At 53.1% G+C, this 17,031-nt stretch overlaps 4 protein-coding genes across 4 annotated transcripts; 3 read left to right on the forward strand and 1 right to left on the reverse strand.

Moving 5' to 3' along the window:
- Window positions 1-205: 205 nt before the first annotated feature.
- On the forward strand, window positions 206-3,472 carry P153DRAFT_371577 (alpha/beta-hydrolase). Its single transcript, XM_033669290.1, has 5 exons — window positions 206-872; window positions 924-1,147; window positions 1,210-1,243; window positions 1,291-2,555; window positions 2,603-3,472. The coding sequence occupies exons 1-5, from the start codon at window positions 278-280 to the stop codon at window positions 3,290-3,292; spliced, it is 2,808 nt and encodes a 935-aa protein (XP_033517908.1). The 5' UTR covers window positions 206-277; the 3' UTR covers window positions 3,293-3,472.
- On the reverse strand, window positions 3,465-4,436 carry P153DRAFT_391454 (NAD(P)-binding protein; the record flags this gene model as incomplete). The annotated part of the gene is made up of 3 exons (XM_033671069.1): window positions 3,465-3,728; window positions 3,780-4,031; window positions 4,134-4,436. The coding sequence occupies 3 exons, from the start codon at window positions 4,434-4,436 to the stop codon at window positions 3,465-3,467; spliced, it is 819 nt and encodes a 272-aa protein (XP_033517909.1).
- A 1,579-nt stretch (window positions 4,437-6,015) lies between these two features.
- On the forward strand, window positions 6,016-7,685 carry P153DRAFT_371579 (sterigmatocystin 8-O-methyltransferase precursor). The gene is made up of 5 exons (XM_033669291.1): window positions 6,016-6,572; window positions 6,641-6,822; window positions 6,872-6,984; window positions 7,036-7,449; window positions 7,507-7,685. The coding sequence occupies exons 1-5, from the start codon at window positions 6,079-6,081 to the stop codon at window positions 7,618-7,620; spliced, it is 1,317 nt and encodes a 438-aa protein (XP_033517910.1). The 5' UTR covers window positions 6,016-6,078; the 3' UTR covers window positions 7,621-7,685.
- Window positions 7,686-9,134: 1,449 nt separating this feature from the next.
- On the forward strand, window positions 9,135-16,929 carry P153DRAFT_401856 (uncharacterized protein; the record flags this gene model as incomplete). The annotated part of the gene is made up of 2 exons (XM_033671947.1): window positions 9,135-9,317; window positions 9,367-16,929. The coding sequence occupies 2 exons, from the start codon at window positions 9,135-9,137 to the stop codon at window positions 16,927-16,929; spliced, it is 7,746 nt and encodes a 2,581-aa protein (XP_033517911.1).
- Window positions 16,930-17,031: the final 102 nt, after the last annotated feature.

Below are 17,031 nucleotides of genomic sequence, written 5' to 3' on the forward strand. Positions count from 1 at the left end.
CACTGCACGGTGAACAATTCAATCAGTCGACAAGTTGTGTATGCACATTCCATCCCATGTCGGTCCAGGTGATGTTTATGATAAGGCAATGCCTTATGACAAGGCATTGTTTCAGACGGAGAATTGGGATACGCGCTACGCAATAGTTCAGGGACGGTCCGTGTCAGACCCTGCAGCAAGGGCTTCTCCATACTTTCTCTCCCGTCCAAGCCCCCTGCGTTCCCTTTCCTTCCCCTTGGACGCGTCGAGCATGCGCGCGCAACATTCCTAGCCCACGATGCCAGTCAACACGCTGTCGGTCAGCGCGGCCGTGGCGCCCACCGTCATCGAGACGTACATCTCGCACTACCTGAAGCGGAGTCCGTTGCGCCAGAAGCCGACGGCGCACATTTCCTACCACGAGGGCCTCGAGCTGATCCGCCGTTTCCTGCACTACGCCTCGTGCCACACCGTCGACGAGCTGCAAGCTTTTACCTCGCAATGGGTGCCTGTGCCGCACTGGGTGCACGTCAGGGAGGTGGAGATGGGGAGCGGGCTGCTGCAGCGCTCAGCTGAACACATAAGCGCGCAGTTGGGCCCCGGGGGCATCGCAGCCGTCGGCGGGAGTACGTGGTGGCAGTGGAGGAGGGAGAACACAACGCTCAAGGCTGAGTGGATTGAAATGCGCAAGGACTACGATGCGCGCAGACAACTCAACATCGACAAGGGCCAGCGCATCATGCTGTACGTCCATGGCGGCGCATACTACTTCGGCAGCGTCGACGAGCACCGCTACCAGATGCAGAGGCATGCGCGCAAGCTCAAGGCGCGCGTACTAGCGCCTCGTTATCGGCTGGCTCCCCAGTTCCCGTTTCCGTGCGGCCTCATGGACTGTAAGTCGACACCATGGCAGGACTTTGGATAGGAGGTGCTGATTGTCCTAGGTCTGGCCGCCTATCTCTACCTCCTTGAGGAGAAGCATGATCCCTCGACCATCATTATGGCTGGCGACTCGGCAGGCGGGGGCATGGTGCTGAGCTTGCTGGTCACATTGCGAGACCAAGGCATTCCCCTGCCTGCGGGTGCCATCCTAATCAGCCCCTGGGTCGACCTCACACACAGCTTCCCCAGTCTGGGCGGCGATGGCAAGCAGGACTACATCCCACCTGTACGTCTATCGCAACCTTATAGTAACCGTCTATTGGATAGAACAATAGCTGACTGAAACAGCATGGCTTCGTGCACAAGCCGAGCATGGCCTGGCGTAAGTTGCATGACTCCATGTCCAAACAACGACTAACAATACTCCAGCACCTCCCAACGCTGACGACCTGCGCGAACTCGAACGACCCTCCTCGCTCCAGACACCGCCAAAAGACATCGATTCGCCCAGCACATCAACACTCAAAGACAGTGAAAAGGAGCATGACGTAGAGAAAGAAGCTAAGGCGGAACGCGTCCAAGGGTTTTCCGTCACTGCTACTGACCAACCCAACGGTACCTTGGCCACGCCAGAGGTTAAGGCAGACCCGGACACGTGGGTTTCCCAAGACGGCAAATACAGTGTAGGTCTTGGGGGATCACTCACCGTCGAGCTCGATGGTGTGCAGGTTGAATTGAAGGATCAAATCCAGTTGTACGCCGCCAATCACCTCATGACGCATCCACTGGTATCGCCCGCTCTGCAGCCCAGTCTTGGTGGCCTACCACCTCTACTCATCACGACGGGCGGCGGAGAACTGCTCAAAGACGAGCAGATTTACGTCGCTCACAAGGCCGCCAACCCTATGGCGTACCTGCCACCTCCCTCGAATAACCAAACTGCTGAACACATCCAAGCTGAGGCTGCCAAGTACAAGCCGACAAATGTCCAACTACAGGTCTGGGATGACTTGTGCCATGTGTGCCCCACACTCAGCTTCACCCGGCCTGCGAAACACATGTATCGCAGCATTGCTCAGTTTGGTGCCTGGGCGCTCGCTCGAGCGCAGGATACCTCTATTGATATTCTTGACGACGACGATATTTCGTTCGTCAGTACTGACTCCGCTACCTCCTCTGATTCCGACAAAGTTGCCCCACAATCGTCTCGCGGTGAGACCGCACCACAGGAGCTGGGAGATGGCGTACAAGTGGACGCCGTCGAAGCGGAGCAGAAAGCAGCCATGAGAGCTACAGTCGGCAGAGCAGGCGACTCCCTCCCGGCTTTCGAGCACTACATGATCCGCCAACGCATCGATCGCCACGGCCGCATCTACCCCCTTGCCCCGAAAGAAGAGCTCGTAGCTCTCAACATGCCCATCGCCGACATCGGCGTGCCCAAGTCCGGACCAGTGAACAAGTACATGAAAGCATCACGCGAGTGGAACAACAAATTCGCAAAGCAGAAGATCAAGATCCAAAAGCAGAGGATGAAGGAGATGGAGAAAGGATTTGAGCGCTTCGACGGCGAGACGCCACCGCCTACCGCTCTGGCCGGACGCAGGGCAAAGGGCATGAAGGCTGAGAAGGCGAAGAAGAAGTCGTGGGGTATGTCTATGTGGAGTTTGTGGGGCAGCAAGCACGATCAGGCAACGGTACGTACCTGTATCCCGTTTTCCCGGATGTTCTAACAGCCACCCAGATCGTGCGCGAAGAGAAAGCAGATCAGGCCGACCAAGCAGACCAAGTCTCAGACCAAAATGCCGCGACTACACCGTCGTCAAAACCAGACGAACCCCCCGTCGACGGAACCCCAGACACCAAACCCGCGCGCGGCCGTATCGGTCTCGCAGCTCTAAGCGCAACAGCGCGTCTCCGCTCGCGCTCCCGCCACACAAAAGTCACTGATAGAGGACAAGTCGGGACCTCAGCCTTCGATCTGAGCAGTCTCCCACCAGCCCAGTCCGGGCCCGCAGGTCCACCCGTAAACGAACCCAGCATCTCGGCTCCCGGCATCGTCGTCTCCGAAGACCCGCTATCCCCCGCTACCCTCATCCCAGCGACGGATACGCTGAGCACGCGGCCTACGAAGGGGGGGATTGCGTATCCGTTTAGTCTCAAGGTCGGGGGTGCGGAGGGGAAGCATGTTAATGCTAGTACGGCGACGCTGCAGAGTCTTAGTATTGCTACGCCGGTGGGGGAGGTGGAGAGGCAGCTTGGTGCTTATGTGGCTGTTTCGCCGCTGGTGAAGAGTGCAGGGGGGGATGAAGGGGCTACGCAGGATGCAGATGCGGGTGCGGGTGTGGAGAAGGTCGAGCGGCCTCACGTGGAGAGATTCGAGACGGCGCAGGAGCAGTTGGGCACTTCTGGCGATATCGGCAAGACGGGCTAGAGGGCATGGAAGTAAGTAAGCAAGTAAGAGTTGGCAGAATGAAGATACCCCTCCCCAGCACAACATATAGACGGGGCCCTTACACCTCCCCACCCCTCACAAGAGTAGAAAGTAGAAAGTACGCAGTAGAAAGTAGACCACCATCATAATTCCTAATACACATCACAAATACTCACACCCTACACCCCGCCATCCACGCCTCCGCCTCCTCCCTAAACTCATCCCTCCACCTCGTCAACGGCGGGCGCTCATGAACAATATCGCCCGTCGTCCACAACATGCGCTTCTTATCCGTCGTCTCATCAACATCATTATCAGGACAAATGATGTAAAACTTCCCGTCCTGCATCTTAGCATACATATACTCCGCGACTTGCGCGGGCGACCACGCGCCGTTTGGTTTCGATTTCTGCTCGGCGCCGGGTATATTTCCAGACTAGGCAGTATCAGCCCCGCTAATTTCACTGTGGGGAGGGGGGAGCAGTACCAAGCCAGTGAACGTCCACCCCGGGACTAGGAGGTGGACTGATGTGTTTGTGTCGCGCAGGTCGTAGGCGAGGTGCTCGGCGAGGGCTTTTACGGCTGCTTTGCTGGCGTTGTAGGCGGGGTTTCCGGGGGGGTTTGTGATGCCTTGCTTGCTGCCTGTTATTACTACTGCGGAGGGGGTGGAGCGGGATTGGAGGGCGGGGATGTAGGTGTTTAGGCCGTGGGTTACGCCGTGGAGGTTGGTTTGGAGGATCTGTGGTGGGGGGTTAGCTGGGGTTGTTGTGTGTGGTCAACGAAGGGTGATGGTAGCGTGGTAGTAAAGTGATGCAAGAGCGAAAGTAAAAGCAAGTCTTACAGCGTCAAAGTACTCATCATCCCCCCAAGTGCCTTTCTTCGCAACGCCAGCATTCAGCATGAGGAAATCCACATTCCCAGCTTTCTGTTTGATGTCTGCCCAGTCCTCGCGCTTGCCTACGTCGGCTTGTATGCACTGCACTTGTTTGCCGAGGTTTTTGCTTGCGAGATCGAGCGTTTCGGCGTTGAAGTCTACGATTGTGACTTTCATCTCGTGCTTGAGGCATAGTTGGGCGACTGCGTAGCCGATGCCTGATGCGCCGCCTGTTATCAGGGCTGTTGCGTTGGGGCGGAAGACGGACATTTTGGGGGTGGTTTTGCACGGGTTTTGATGGGAATTGTGATCTTGGATTTGAGGTGTGTGTTCAATTGCTTTTTTCTCACTGGGACAAATTGATGTTGGTGAGGTGTGAGGTATGAGGGGCAAGTGACGTCGATGATAGCCCCGCGTCTTAACTCCGTCGAGGTTTTAGAGACCTGTGCGCACGCGTTGTTTCGCGTCACCGACATACACGAAGGGTTTCCTTCTGCTTCATGTGATGGCAACCCTCTCCAGACTATTCTCGCATCATATCCTCCCAAATTGCTTGGCCAATCTTCTACTCAGCCCCTTCCAGTGTCGTCGAAAAAGTTCAAGAACTTGGCCGTCGCTTGCGAGCCGGTAGAGGTCGAATACTCGCCCAAGCGACGTACCACCTTGTTCAAGGGATGGATCATGCGATCTTCTCGAATTCTCGCTCATTACGAGGTTCCATGCGGCCGTAGAGGCATGTGAATGAATCGACTTGTTTGTTGAGAGAAAGCGGCTGTCGAGCAGCATTTTCTACATTTGGACAAGTCCAGGCCTGGCTTGATAGTGGATAGCCGCTGCTCGGGTGCCCGGTTCGACTGGCGCCAGTCTGGAGACAATAGGAACGTAACGAGCGGTGAACTGGACTGCAGTGTAGATGCGAGACGACTACCTTGGGGATACAACGTTACTCCAGTGGTTGGAGAGACGCGACCAAGAGTTTGCCGCGCTGGCCGAGACTTTGCCGAGAAAGGTGCGCGTGAGGAAGAATTCCCAACTCATCATTCCATATTCACGTCGCGTGATAACGACGACTTCCATCCTGCTCTTCATCGGTGATATCGCGTCCAGTCCGCATTGCTCTGAGTTCGTCACTTGACAGCTCGTACCCGTCGTTCAACTCCAGCCACCTTGCTTGCTGTTCCAACGCTAGCATGACTGACGGTTTCTCGTGAGCTGGTTGCCTGATCGGAGTGGGGAGATGTTGACCATTCGGTTCATCAGCCACGAAGAGGATGCAGAATCCAAAGGTCGGTTGGATTACTACTGGCGAAAGCACGTATATGTAAGACGCAACTAGCGCGCGGGAGGCGCCTCAACGGCAATCGAGAACAATAGTAAGACTAGCTTACCCGTGCAATCTAGTTGTAAATAGGTAAATGCCTGCACACCACCGTGTCAGTGTCAACATCAACACAGCAAGTTTGTATCCCGCATGCCGTCAAACCACGTTGTAGCAAGGAAGTATCCGCTGTCAACCACACCTGCCCCGCTTGTAACGATATGTCCATGATTCAGTAATGTTAGGGGACATTTTTGAGCCAAACGAGGCACACAAAAAGCTCAAGGTTGAGGTGCCATTGGCTTTAGGTTCGCTTTGCGATTTCTAATCCGTCCGGCTCGGCTCCTGAGGCGAACGTGCATCGACCTGCATCGACCTGCATGAAGACCGTGTCGAGTGGGTGTTGTCATCCAATCTTCATGCACGGCTTTCGACAGAATGGGCATTCTACCGTGCTTGAGAAAATTCTACTAACCAAATCAAGTCATCAGCTAAGATTAATCATTTGTTTGGATCAGCTTATGTTCAGGGTTGGTCTTCGTTTGTTCCGTTTCCCGAACACCGTTACACTGTTACACACATAGTCCTTACGCCATGAGTACTGAACAGACGTCCAACCTTTTGAGACTAGCCCAAGAGGTTCAGCAGTTGACGACTTTGATAGTCAATGATTTGACTGCAGCCAACGTATCAGAGCCTTCGTTCAAAACAACTTCCGAGCCCATCCCCGAGACCCCTGAACACATTAGCCTCCGCGCACGCCTCAATGATTCCGCAAAGGATCTGCTACGCCTCGTAAATGGGCCTAGGAACGATGCAAGGACATTCGTCTGTTACTTGTATGACTTAGCTGCATGGCAAGTGGCATGTGAGTTCAACTTCTTCGAAGCGGTGCCTGAAGATGGAGTGGCCCATGTCAAAGAGATTGCCGAAAAGTCTGGGGTGGATGAAGACCGTGTGGGGCGATTCATGCGAATGTTGGCAACCGACAGAGTGTTCGAGGAGGTGGACAAAGATGTCTTCCAGCACACTGCGAGAAGCGTGCTATACCTGAAGGATAAGCAGTGGAGAGATGTGATGCATTACCAGTGAGTACTCTTTCCTATATTACCATCGTGATTGTTACGTTCACTTTGATACTGATATTTTTTTCAAGATTGGACGAATTCTTTGCTGCTGCTTCTGAAACTTCCGCAAGTATCAAGCAGTCGCCTTCGGAAATAAACGGTTCCAAAAATGCATTCGTGACTCGACATGGCACAACTCTCTTCGACTTTTATAAGCAAGATCCAATACGATCAAATCGATTCGCAAGTGCAATGGCGGGAGTGTCGAGGTGTAATATCTACCCAACCTGTCATGAAAATACAATACTTACATTTGGCAGTGGAAAGACACTTCGAAAACCTGAAAGATAGCTATCCGTGGGATAAATTGGGTGGAGGGAAGGTAGTCGATGTTGGGGGAGGTAGTGGTCACATGAGCGTCGCGCTCGCTCGAGTCAGTAACACTCGACGCCTTCGTATAACCGCATACTAAAATAGTCCACAGGCCTTTCCCAAGCTTGAGTTTGTTGTACAAGATTCTTTGTCCATGCTTGCGTCGGCCTCACAAAACGACTTCGCGGACATGAACGGCAGAGTAACATTCATGCCGCACGACTTCTTCACGCCACAACCGGTTTCCGGAGCAGGAGCCTATCTTCTGCGATATATCACACACAACTGGAGTGATAAGGACTGTATTCGCATCTTCAAAGCCCTGGTCCCTGGTCTGGAGAAGAGCAGCCCAGGGACCCCGCTCTTGATCAACGACGCTGTGCTACCGGCGCTTGGGACGAGCTCCAAGTACCATGAAAATCGAATGCGCCAGGTAGACATCATGATGATGCTTGTACTAGGCGCAAAACAGAGGACCGAGAAAGAATTTGAACGGCTGCTCGTAGAAGCAGATCCGCGCTTCAAGGTTTGTTCATGGTTCCGAATTTCCGCTCGCGAAAACAACTTGCTAACATATTTTAAGATCAAAACCATTCATGGAAAGGGAGATATGTGCTTGGTTGAGGCGTATCTGGATGTCCAGGGTGACGTTGCTTGTACGACTGGAGAACGCAAGGAGATCCGGGCTCACCTCTAATTTGTCCTGCTTTTGTCTTCCATTAGTCCAACCTGAGTTCGGACTTAGCGTGTAAAGTACTTTAGTATTACGAAACAGGGTCATAAAATCGAGTACTACGCTTGTAAGATACATACTTACATTAGCATATTTTGTAAACAATCTTCTCTGAAACCCGGTTCTTCGCCAACCTCCAAAGTCTCGCCCCTATAGCCGCTACGCATGCATCCACTTCCAACTTGGGGTCCAGATCGAGCCATGTGCAAACACATGTTCGGATGAAAATCCTTTCAGGCCACGCCCCAACGACGTAAACAATCTTGTGCAGAGGCGAGACTGTCCGCCCCGGTTAAAAACTTGTCCGGTAACACTGCTAGACGTCTTCAGTGCATACATGTCAGCATACCCCTCCACAATACATACCCTGTACATGAACCCGCATGCTATCTCCGCCTCCCACGTGTCCCAAGCTTCTGTGTGGAAGCCTGCAGCGCATGTAGTCAGATGTCGTCAGCGCCAAAGTCGCACGAAGCAGGAACGGGGCAGTGAGAGCATCTCTGTGCGATACCCGACGGGTATCTTGCTCATGCATCAAGCGTCATCTCCCACGCTTTCCTCCCTGTAATACCAATATGCACGTCAACCAAAGTCTGCACATCCATACGGAAGGCTTGCCATCTGACCTGCATGCTGCTCGGTTGTCGCGCTGACGACTTAACACTTTTCCCAGTCCACGGATACGGGCACTGGCATTGTTTGACCGACGCCGAAACTGCGATGGTGCAAGACGTCAAGGTAGGTCGGGCGATGACCAGAAAGAGAAATTCTGGAGAATCGGAAGCCGAGGGATCACATGGAGTGCGCATCATCATCAATGGGTCTCGCGAATCGATACTTGAAGATCAGAAGGCGGATGACTTCCATCGAGCCGACCTATTGTGCGATGTGTCATCCGTCAACATCCGCGACGTGACAATCACAAGAACTGAGGCGTAAATTTCACTCCTGATGAAGAATTATTGATCATACAGACATGATCTGATGTTCGAGTTTTTCAGCCACAGGCTCAATGTATCGAGACTTCGACACACGTGGGACGCCCCAGTTCGGCTGACCCGCATACGGATCGAGCCGTATGCAGGTGCATTTCTTGCTATTGTTCTCGTCACGCTTAGCGTGCTTTTCGTATTGCGGAATATGCGTACAGGTAACAATTAGATCAAACGCGTTGGCTAGCACAAAATTCAAATGTGCCAAACAGCCAGTAATATTTCTGGAAATTAGCAAACGGTTTAAACGTGCAAACTATCCACCAATCTTGCAACAGGGCAGTCTTACTGCTAGGCGCAGAGCTTGAATCGGCCGGTATCTTGCTTTCCGCGCCTGTGGCCGACGTTTGAAGAATCTGGATGTACGGATGTCTCTTAGCTATATACGCCATGCTGCAGCCAATTGTGTTTATAACACAAGATGGACTGTCACTTCTGGCATATCCGGAAGCCGAATTAATCTAAAGCATCAGACCCTGAGTGAAGATGGCTAGTGAAGACTTCAAGATCGCCGTTATTGGCTTTGGTTGCCGGTTACCAGGTGGCGTAACCAACGGTCAAAAATTATGGCAAATGTTGATGGAGAAGAGATCTGCGCGGACCGAAGTCCCCACGGACCGTTACAACGTTGAAGCCTTTTACCATCCAGACGGAAATCGGTACGGCACAGTAAGTGATCGCGCCGCCTCCCGTGCGGCCCGTCCCTAATGCCTTGCAGTCAAACAATCGCGGCGGCCATTTCCTCACAGAAGATGTATCGCTGTTTGATGCTCCTTTCTTCTCGATTTCGCCCGCCGAGGCCATAGCAATGGATCCCATGCAACGCATCCTTCTTGAGGTTACCTACGAAGCACTCGAGAATTCGGGCCTGACATTAGACAAAATATCAGGGTCGAAAACTTCGTGTTTCGTCGGATGCTTTACCAAAGATTACGAAGAGATGCAACGACGAGATATGGAGCTGGCTCCTAAATATCAATCTACAGGTGCTAGTCAAACAATGCTTTCCAACCGCCTGAGTTACTTTTACAATTTCAAGGGCCCAAGTATAACTCTTGATACAGCGTGTAGTAGCGGGCTAGTTGCTGTGCATCTGGCATGTCAAAGTCTACGAACTGGCGAAAGTTCAATGTCGGTGGTTGGAGGTAGTAATCTCATTCTAAGTCCCGACATTCAGATTGAGATGAGCGACATGAATTTTCTGAGTCCGGACTCCGTATCATACGCCTTTGATGAGCGTGCCAATGGGTATGCGCGAGGAGAAGGTATGGGAATAATTGTCCTCAAGCCATTACATCTTGCTTTGCGAGATAACGATCCTATTCGAGCTGTTATTCGTGGCACAGCAGCAAGTTCAGACGGGAGAACACCGGGCATCACCATGCCCTCCAAAGATGCTCAAATCGATCTGATACGCAGTGCGTATCTAGCAGCTGGGTGTGATGTAAGCGAAACGGGCTATTTCGAAGCCCACGGTACTGGGACGGCTGCAGGAGATCCCATCGAAACTGGCGCGATCGGGGAAATCTTTGCAGCTCATCGCCCATCCACAATAGACGGCGCAGCAATACCCCTGTCTGTCGGATCCCTGAAAACCAACATGGGTCATCTGGAAGGAGCTAGTGGTATTGCGGGACTGATCAAGGCAATACTCAGCGTCGAACAGGGCATGATCACGCCCAACATCTGGTTCGAGAAAGGAAACCCCGCTATTGAATTCGACCGATGGCGGATAAAAGTCCCGACTGAACCTATGGCCTGGCCGCTGGAAGGTATACGCCGCGCCAGTGTCAATTCCTTTGGATATGGAGGCACCAATGCACATGTCATCCTTGACAATGCGCGTCACCACATCAATCAGACTAGTCGATCGAGTGGACATACTAGGACCGATTCCGGTTCCGTGGAGCTCGTCGACGAAGTACATCTTCTCCCATCCTCACGGCCTCGCGTTTTCTTTCTCTCTGCCAATGACGAGCCGGCACTGAAGCGTATAAGCAAGGCACTTGCAGAGCATCTGCAAACACTGCCGCCATGCAACGAAGAACAGCTACTGGATAGACTGGCTTACACACTCTGCGAACGACGTTCGCGCTTTCCTCACGTACATACCGTTGTCGCATCAGATTTGGCGAACTTGGAACGGCGACTAAATAATGTTAATTCAATCTCTCATGACCACATCGACGCCCCTCGCATCGGGTTCATATTCACTGGCCAAGGTGCCCAGTGGTGGGGTATGGGAAGAGAACTGCTACGATACCCTGTCTTCAAGGACAGCATACACAGATGCGATGCGATCATCCGCGATCTGGGCGCAGACTGGTCACTGAAAGAGGAGCTTCTCAGAAACGAGGTAGAGTCGCGGGTAGACGAGGCACCCATCAGCCAACCTCTCTGTACCGCGCTTCAGATTGCTCTCGTCAATCTCCATGCTTCTTGGAACATCCACCCGCACAGTGTGGTCGGTCATTCCAGTGGGGAGATCGCAGCAGCCTATGCCGCTGGAGCCTTGAGCGCTAGGTCGGCAATGACAATAGCTTTCTTCCGTGGTCTCTTAGCACCCAAGGTCAAGAATTTGGGATACGCTGGTAGTATGATGGCGGCCGCGCTGTCCGAAGATGATGCAAATCACATGCTTGCTGGATCGAGCAGTGAGCTCGGTCAGGTTCGGGTCGCTTGCATCAACAGCCCGCGCAGTGTCACATTCTCTGGTGACACCACAGCCATCGAAGAGTTGCACAAGGCGCTGGTTGCCAAAGGTATTTTCGCGAAGATTCTGCAGGTTGATACCGCGTACCACTCACATCATATGCAAGCCATTGCCGAAGAGTATCTTGCCCGACTTCGCGAAGCAAATGTGACAGTTTTAGAGTCCGATCAGCAAGTTCAGATGTTTTCGTCTGTCACAGAAGACATAGTTGAGCGGAAACAGTTGGGTCTCAAATACTGGGTGACAAACCTTATCGGCTGCGTTCGATTCTCTGGCGCGCTTGAAAAGCTGTGTCTGTCAGTCACAGAGAGCAACACACCAAGGGTGGATATTCTACTCGAAATCGGACCCCATTCTCTTTTCAAAGTTCCCGTCAGAGATGTCTTGAGCACAGCATTCGGAGGAACACCACCCCCCTTCAAGTACCTCTCGACTCTCATCCGCGGAAAGCCTGCTGACGTCACTGCGCTTGAAGTGGCCAGCCACCTCTTTACAGACCACTACCCCGTCGAGATACATACCGTCAACTTCCCCGTGAAGCCAAAACACTCATTGCCCGTTCTGACTGACCTACCGCAATACTCATGGAACCATTCTCGAAGTTACTGGTGCGAATCTCGCTTCAGCCGCGACTACCGCTTCCGGCAGTTTCCCAGAACAGGAATCCTTGGCGCACCGGTCTACGACTGGAATCCCATCGAGCCTAGGTTCAGAAACTTCTTACGCCTGCGCGAGCAGCCTTGGCTAAGAGATCATGTCGTTCAGGGCGACATCCTCTTCCCGGCATGCGGATATATATGCATGGCCATCGAAGCGTGCCGACAGATGTGCGTGATTTCACCATCGACTTTCCTACCCGAAGGATCAGGAAGTGTGACCGGGTACAAATTACGCGACGTGAGTATATCCCGGGCATTGCTTGTCCCCGAAACCGACGAGGGCGTTGAGATTTCCTTCTCTATGCGGCGCCAAGCAAACCCAAGAATCAGCAAGTCGGACTATTGGTACGAATTCCATATCTTCTCATTCTCAGTCAGCGGCGGATGGGCCGAGAACTGCTGCGGTTCGGTCTCCGTGATCAGCCAATTGGATGAGCTCGATGGGGTTTCGAAAAACTGCCAGGACCAGTGGACAGCAGCTCGCGCAGATTGCTCGACGAAGCTCGATGTAGATGCGTTCTATGCGGACGTGAATGCCATCGGACTTACCTATGGATCACTGTTTCAGGGTATCAAGGACCTCACCATCAACCCAACTATGTCGAATCAAGCCGCAGCCATGATCCAAGTCACAGATACGCGAGCTGCCAACCCCCATGGGTTTGAGCATGATCGGTTGTTACATCCTGCGACCATTGACAGCTTCTTACAACTGGCGCTCGTCGGGCTCGGCGGTGCTGGCCTTGAACAGCTCCAGCAGGCCATGGTCCCTACATTTGTTGAGGAGATAGTCGTCTCTGGAGATATAGCAGCCAAAGCCGGAGACTGTCTTCACGTCGTTGCAAACACCCAGCGGGATGGGTACAGAGAAGCAAAAGCGGACATATTCGCCTTGGATCCAGTCACCTCGAAAGCAGTCGTACTCATGGATGGATTTCGATTCGTCGCCATCAACGCCGGGAACACATCGAGTGAAGTCGAGCCAACAATTCCAAAACACTGTTTCAAGCCAGTTTGGGAACCAGACGTGGAGCTTATCGAGCGCCAGGACCTGGACCGTGAATTACAGGCGGCTTCACGACCCGAGTACCGTTCGAAAAACGCGCGAGAATTAGAGCTATTGGCATACTATTTCATCGATCAAGCGATCCAAAAGGTCGACGAGGACGATGTTGCTGCCATGCTCCCACATCATCAAAGGTTCTACGCAAACTTGTGCGAGATACGAGATACCGTGATTGCAAAGACACACCCACAACAGACCGAGGAGTGGCAACGTCTTCATACCCCGGAAGTGACTTTGAAACTCGACGCCATGGCCCAATACTACCGTTCGCATGAGACAGCCTACGATGGTAAACTACTTGTCCGGATTGGCGAGGCTCTACCTTCAGTCTTCCGCCACAAGGTCGAGCCACTCGCCTTGATGACACAGGAGAACCTGCTGGAAGACTACTATACCACCGCAGTTGGAATGCCAAACACGTATGCGCAGATATCGCGCTACCTGACCATGCTATCGCACAAGTATCCGAATCTTGACTACCTGGAAATCGGGGCGGGAACTGGTGGCGCCACAGTTCCCACTCTCCAAGGCTTGAGTGGATGTAAGGATCTACACACATACCCTCGACTCAAAACATACACGTACACTGATATCTCCTCCTACTTCTTCGAACGCGCCGCGGAAAAGTTTCAAGACTTTGAGAAGTTCACGATCTTCAAGAAGCTGGACATTGAGCAGGATCCTGAAGCGCAGGGTTTCACGCCTGCGTCATATGATGTGATCGTAGCTGCTAATGTCCTCCATGCCACATCCGATATGAATCGCACAATGGCACATGCTCGGAAGCTATTGCGACCAGGCGGAAAACTGATCCTCCTTGAGATGACGAATCGCCTTCTCGCAGCATCCGTCATCTTCGGTACACTGCCAGGCTGGTGGAATGCTTCTGAAGACTGGCGGAGAGGAGGTCCACTGCTCACGGAAGTCCAATGGGAAGACGTACTTCGCACAAACGGCTTTAGCAATCTCCAAGCCAGTAGTCCGGACACGCAGGATCCGCTTGAAGAGGGTACACGGCTGATGATCGCCACAGCCGTGGAGTCGCCCAAGGCAAGTCTACGCAACGGCCTGCCAACGCCACCAGAAAGCCCACGCATATTCATTCTCTGCGGGACTTCTCCAGTGAAGATGAACAGACTGGATGTGGCAATTGCTCTGAAGTCGACTATCGAGAAGACCGGTGTGCAGGCGCAGATTTTACCTTTCTCCAGGCTCAAGCTTCAAGACGTGACTGGAGCTATCTGTATCAGCCTGGTAGAACTCAAAGAACCTGTGCTTGCTGATCTGGAAGCGTCTGACCTGGAAACACTCCGACGCATCGCTGAGACATCGGCGGGCCTGCTTTGGGTTACGCGGGGTGCTGCGTCTGCGGACGTCGAACGCCCTGAGCTGGCACTTTTTCACGGGCTTGCACGTACTCTGAGAGTGGAGCACAGAGAGTTTCCCTGCATCACCATCGATCTGAGTGCGGAGGGAAAACTGTTAGCTGGTAATGTTGCCCACTTGTTGATCCGGGTGTATCAGGAGTACCTCTGGCCTGGGAAACACTCAAATACGGCCGACAGCGAGTTCATCGAGAAAAACAACGTGCTGTACATAAAGCGCGCTATTGTCGACGACGCGTCGAATCAGTTCCTCGCCGCGCGCACCATGTCGGCAGTGCTACCGCCGCAACTGGACGACGTGGTACAGAAGAATCGACCATTGAGGCTCAAGATGTCCGACAACGATTCCAAGTCTTTTGTATTCGAGGACGATCTTTCTCACGTGGAAACATTGCAGCCTACCGATGTTGAAATTGAGGTACACGCAATGAGTCTCGATGCCAAGCACATTGAAAGCATCAAATGCACATCCTCAGACAACAGCCCTAGCCTTGAATGCGCAGGGGTCATAACGAAGGTCGGCAGCGACGTCACACATCTCTCGATTGGCGACCGAGTAACAGCCTGGTGTCTGGGAACCTTTGCTACTCACGTGAGATCAACTGCGGCATGCACACATCGGATCCCGGACGGGATGAGCTTCGAAGTTGCGGCAAGTTTGCCTATCGCATTCGCTACCGCCCACTATGCCCTGGTCCACGTAGCTCGTCTGAAGTCTGGCGAAACGATTTTGATCCATGGAGCGACGAATGCCGTGGGTCAGGCTGCCATCCAACTTGCCTCAACGCTGGGGGCGGAGATATTCCTGACTGCCTGTTCACAGGACGAGGAGGCTCGTCTTGCAGCAACGCATAATATTGAGAGCGATCATATCTTCCTCCACCAGGACAGGAGCTTCGTAACGGCTCTCAAACAAGCCACAAATGGCCGCGGCGTCGATGTCGTCCTGAATGTTGCCTCTCACGAAGCTCTACCGGCAGTATTCAATTGCGTTGCATCGTTCGGCAGGTTTATCGACTTGCCATCCAGTGACATACAGACAGACGGTCGAGCTGGAATGGTGCCAATCGGCCGTAATGTCTCGTTCACTTCAATCGACATGTCCGCATTGCGCAATCAAAATGCCAGGCTTGCCGGTAAGACGTTTGGTGCGGTAATGGAACTTTTTACGGCCGGGGAATTACGAGAGGGTTCACTTATCGAAGTGAAGCCTTGGTCGAAGCTTGCAGATGCCGCGGCCTCGCTGCAAAGCGACAACCACACAGACAAACTGGTCATGGTCCCTACAGCGGGTGATACTGTTTTGGTCGCACAGGGTCCACCAGAGCATGCCAGGTTCAACGAAGACGCGTCCTACGTCCTAGCCGGCGGTCTCGGCGGTCTAGGTCGTAGCATAGCGCGCTGGATGGTCAACAACGGAGCGAAGAACCTGATCTTCATATCGCGCTCGGGCGCTTCGTCTGATTCAGCATCGTCCATGATTGCCGACCTGTCCGCGTCCGGAGTCTGTACAGCAGTTCTCAACTGCGACATCTCGGACTCTGCATCCCTCTCCTCTGCGCTCTCTACAACCCTGGCTACCTTCCCTCCAGTTAGAGGCGTCATCCAAGCAGCCATGTCACTCAATGACTCCCTCTTCACGAACATGAGTCAAGAGCAGTGGACAGATACAATACGACCGAAAGTCCACGGGTCGAAGAACCTGCATGAAGAAACACTGAGCCAACCGCTTGATTTCTTTATTCTGCTCTCCTCGCTCCACAGCTTTATAGGAAATCCCGGGCAGGCGAACTACGGCGCAGGCTGTGCGTATCAAGTGGCCCTTGCGCAGTATCGGAACGGACTGGGCTTGCCTGCTGTAGCGATCGATCTGGGTATTGTGGACGAGGTGGGGTATGTTGTGGAAACCAGCGCAAAGGCGGGGAAGAATGTTGTCGTGCAGGCACTACAGCATATCAAAGAGACGGAAATGTTAGGCCTGATTGAGCTAGCCGTCCGGGAGCCATTCAAGGGACACATAGTAACAGGACTCGACGGGAACTTTGAGCAGGAGAAGCCATTCTTCGCAGAGGATCCCATACTGAGCCATCTGGAATACTTGCGTCCGCACATCCAACTCAGTCCCACCACTCAACACAGCGTGGAGGGATCTACAACACAAAAGCCCTTATCTGCCCTCCTCAGCATGGATAACTCCACGGAGATGAATACAGAGCTCATTCAAACTGCGCTGATCAAGAAGCTCTCCCGCTCGCTGATGATGGACCCTGAGGACCTCAATGCTAGCAGATCGCTGAGCGCCTATGGGACGGACTCGCTGGTCGCAGTCGAGATGAAGAATTGGATTCAGCGCGAGACCAAAGTCAGCGCTTCGGTGTTTGAAATCCTGCAGGCGCCTGCGATTAGCGCGTTGGCGAAGCGGATTGCTGAGGGATATGGACGGAAGGCGGAGGGGTAGCGGGAGGGAGAGCTGGTGTGATATGAGTTGGTTGATGAATGGGTGGTTGTTCTTATTTGGCGGTTACCATCTTTGGGGTTGTAGGGTGCGGAAGGGTTTCAT

This window comes from Dothidotthia symphoricarpi, assembly GCF_010015815.1.
Source record: "Dothidotthia symphoricarpi CBS 119687 unplaced genomic scaffold P153scaffold_30, whole genome shotgun sequence".
In the NCBI taxonomy this organism is placed as follows: domain Eukaryota; kingdom Fungi; phylum Ascomycota; class Dothideomycetes; order Pleosporales; family Dothidotthiaceae; genus Dothidotthia; species Dothidotthia symphoricarpi.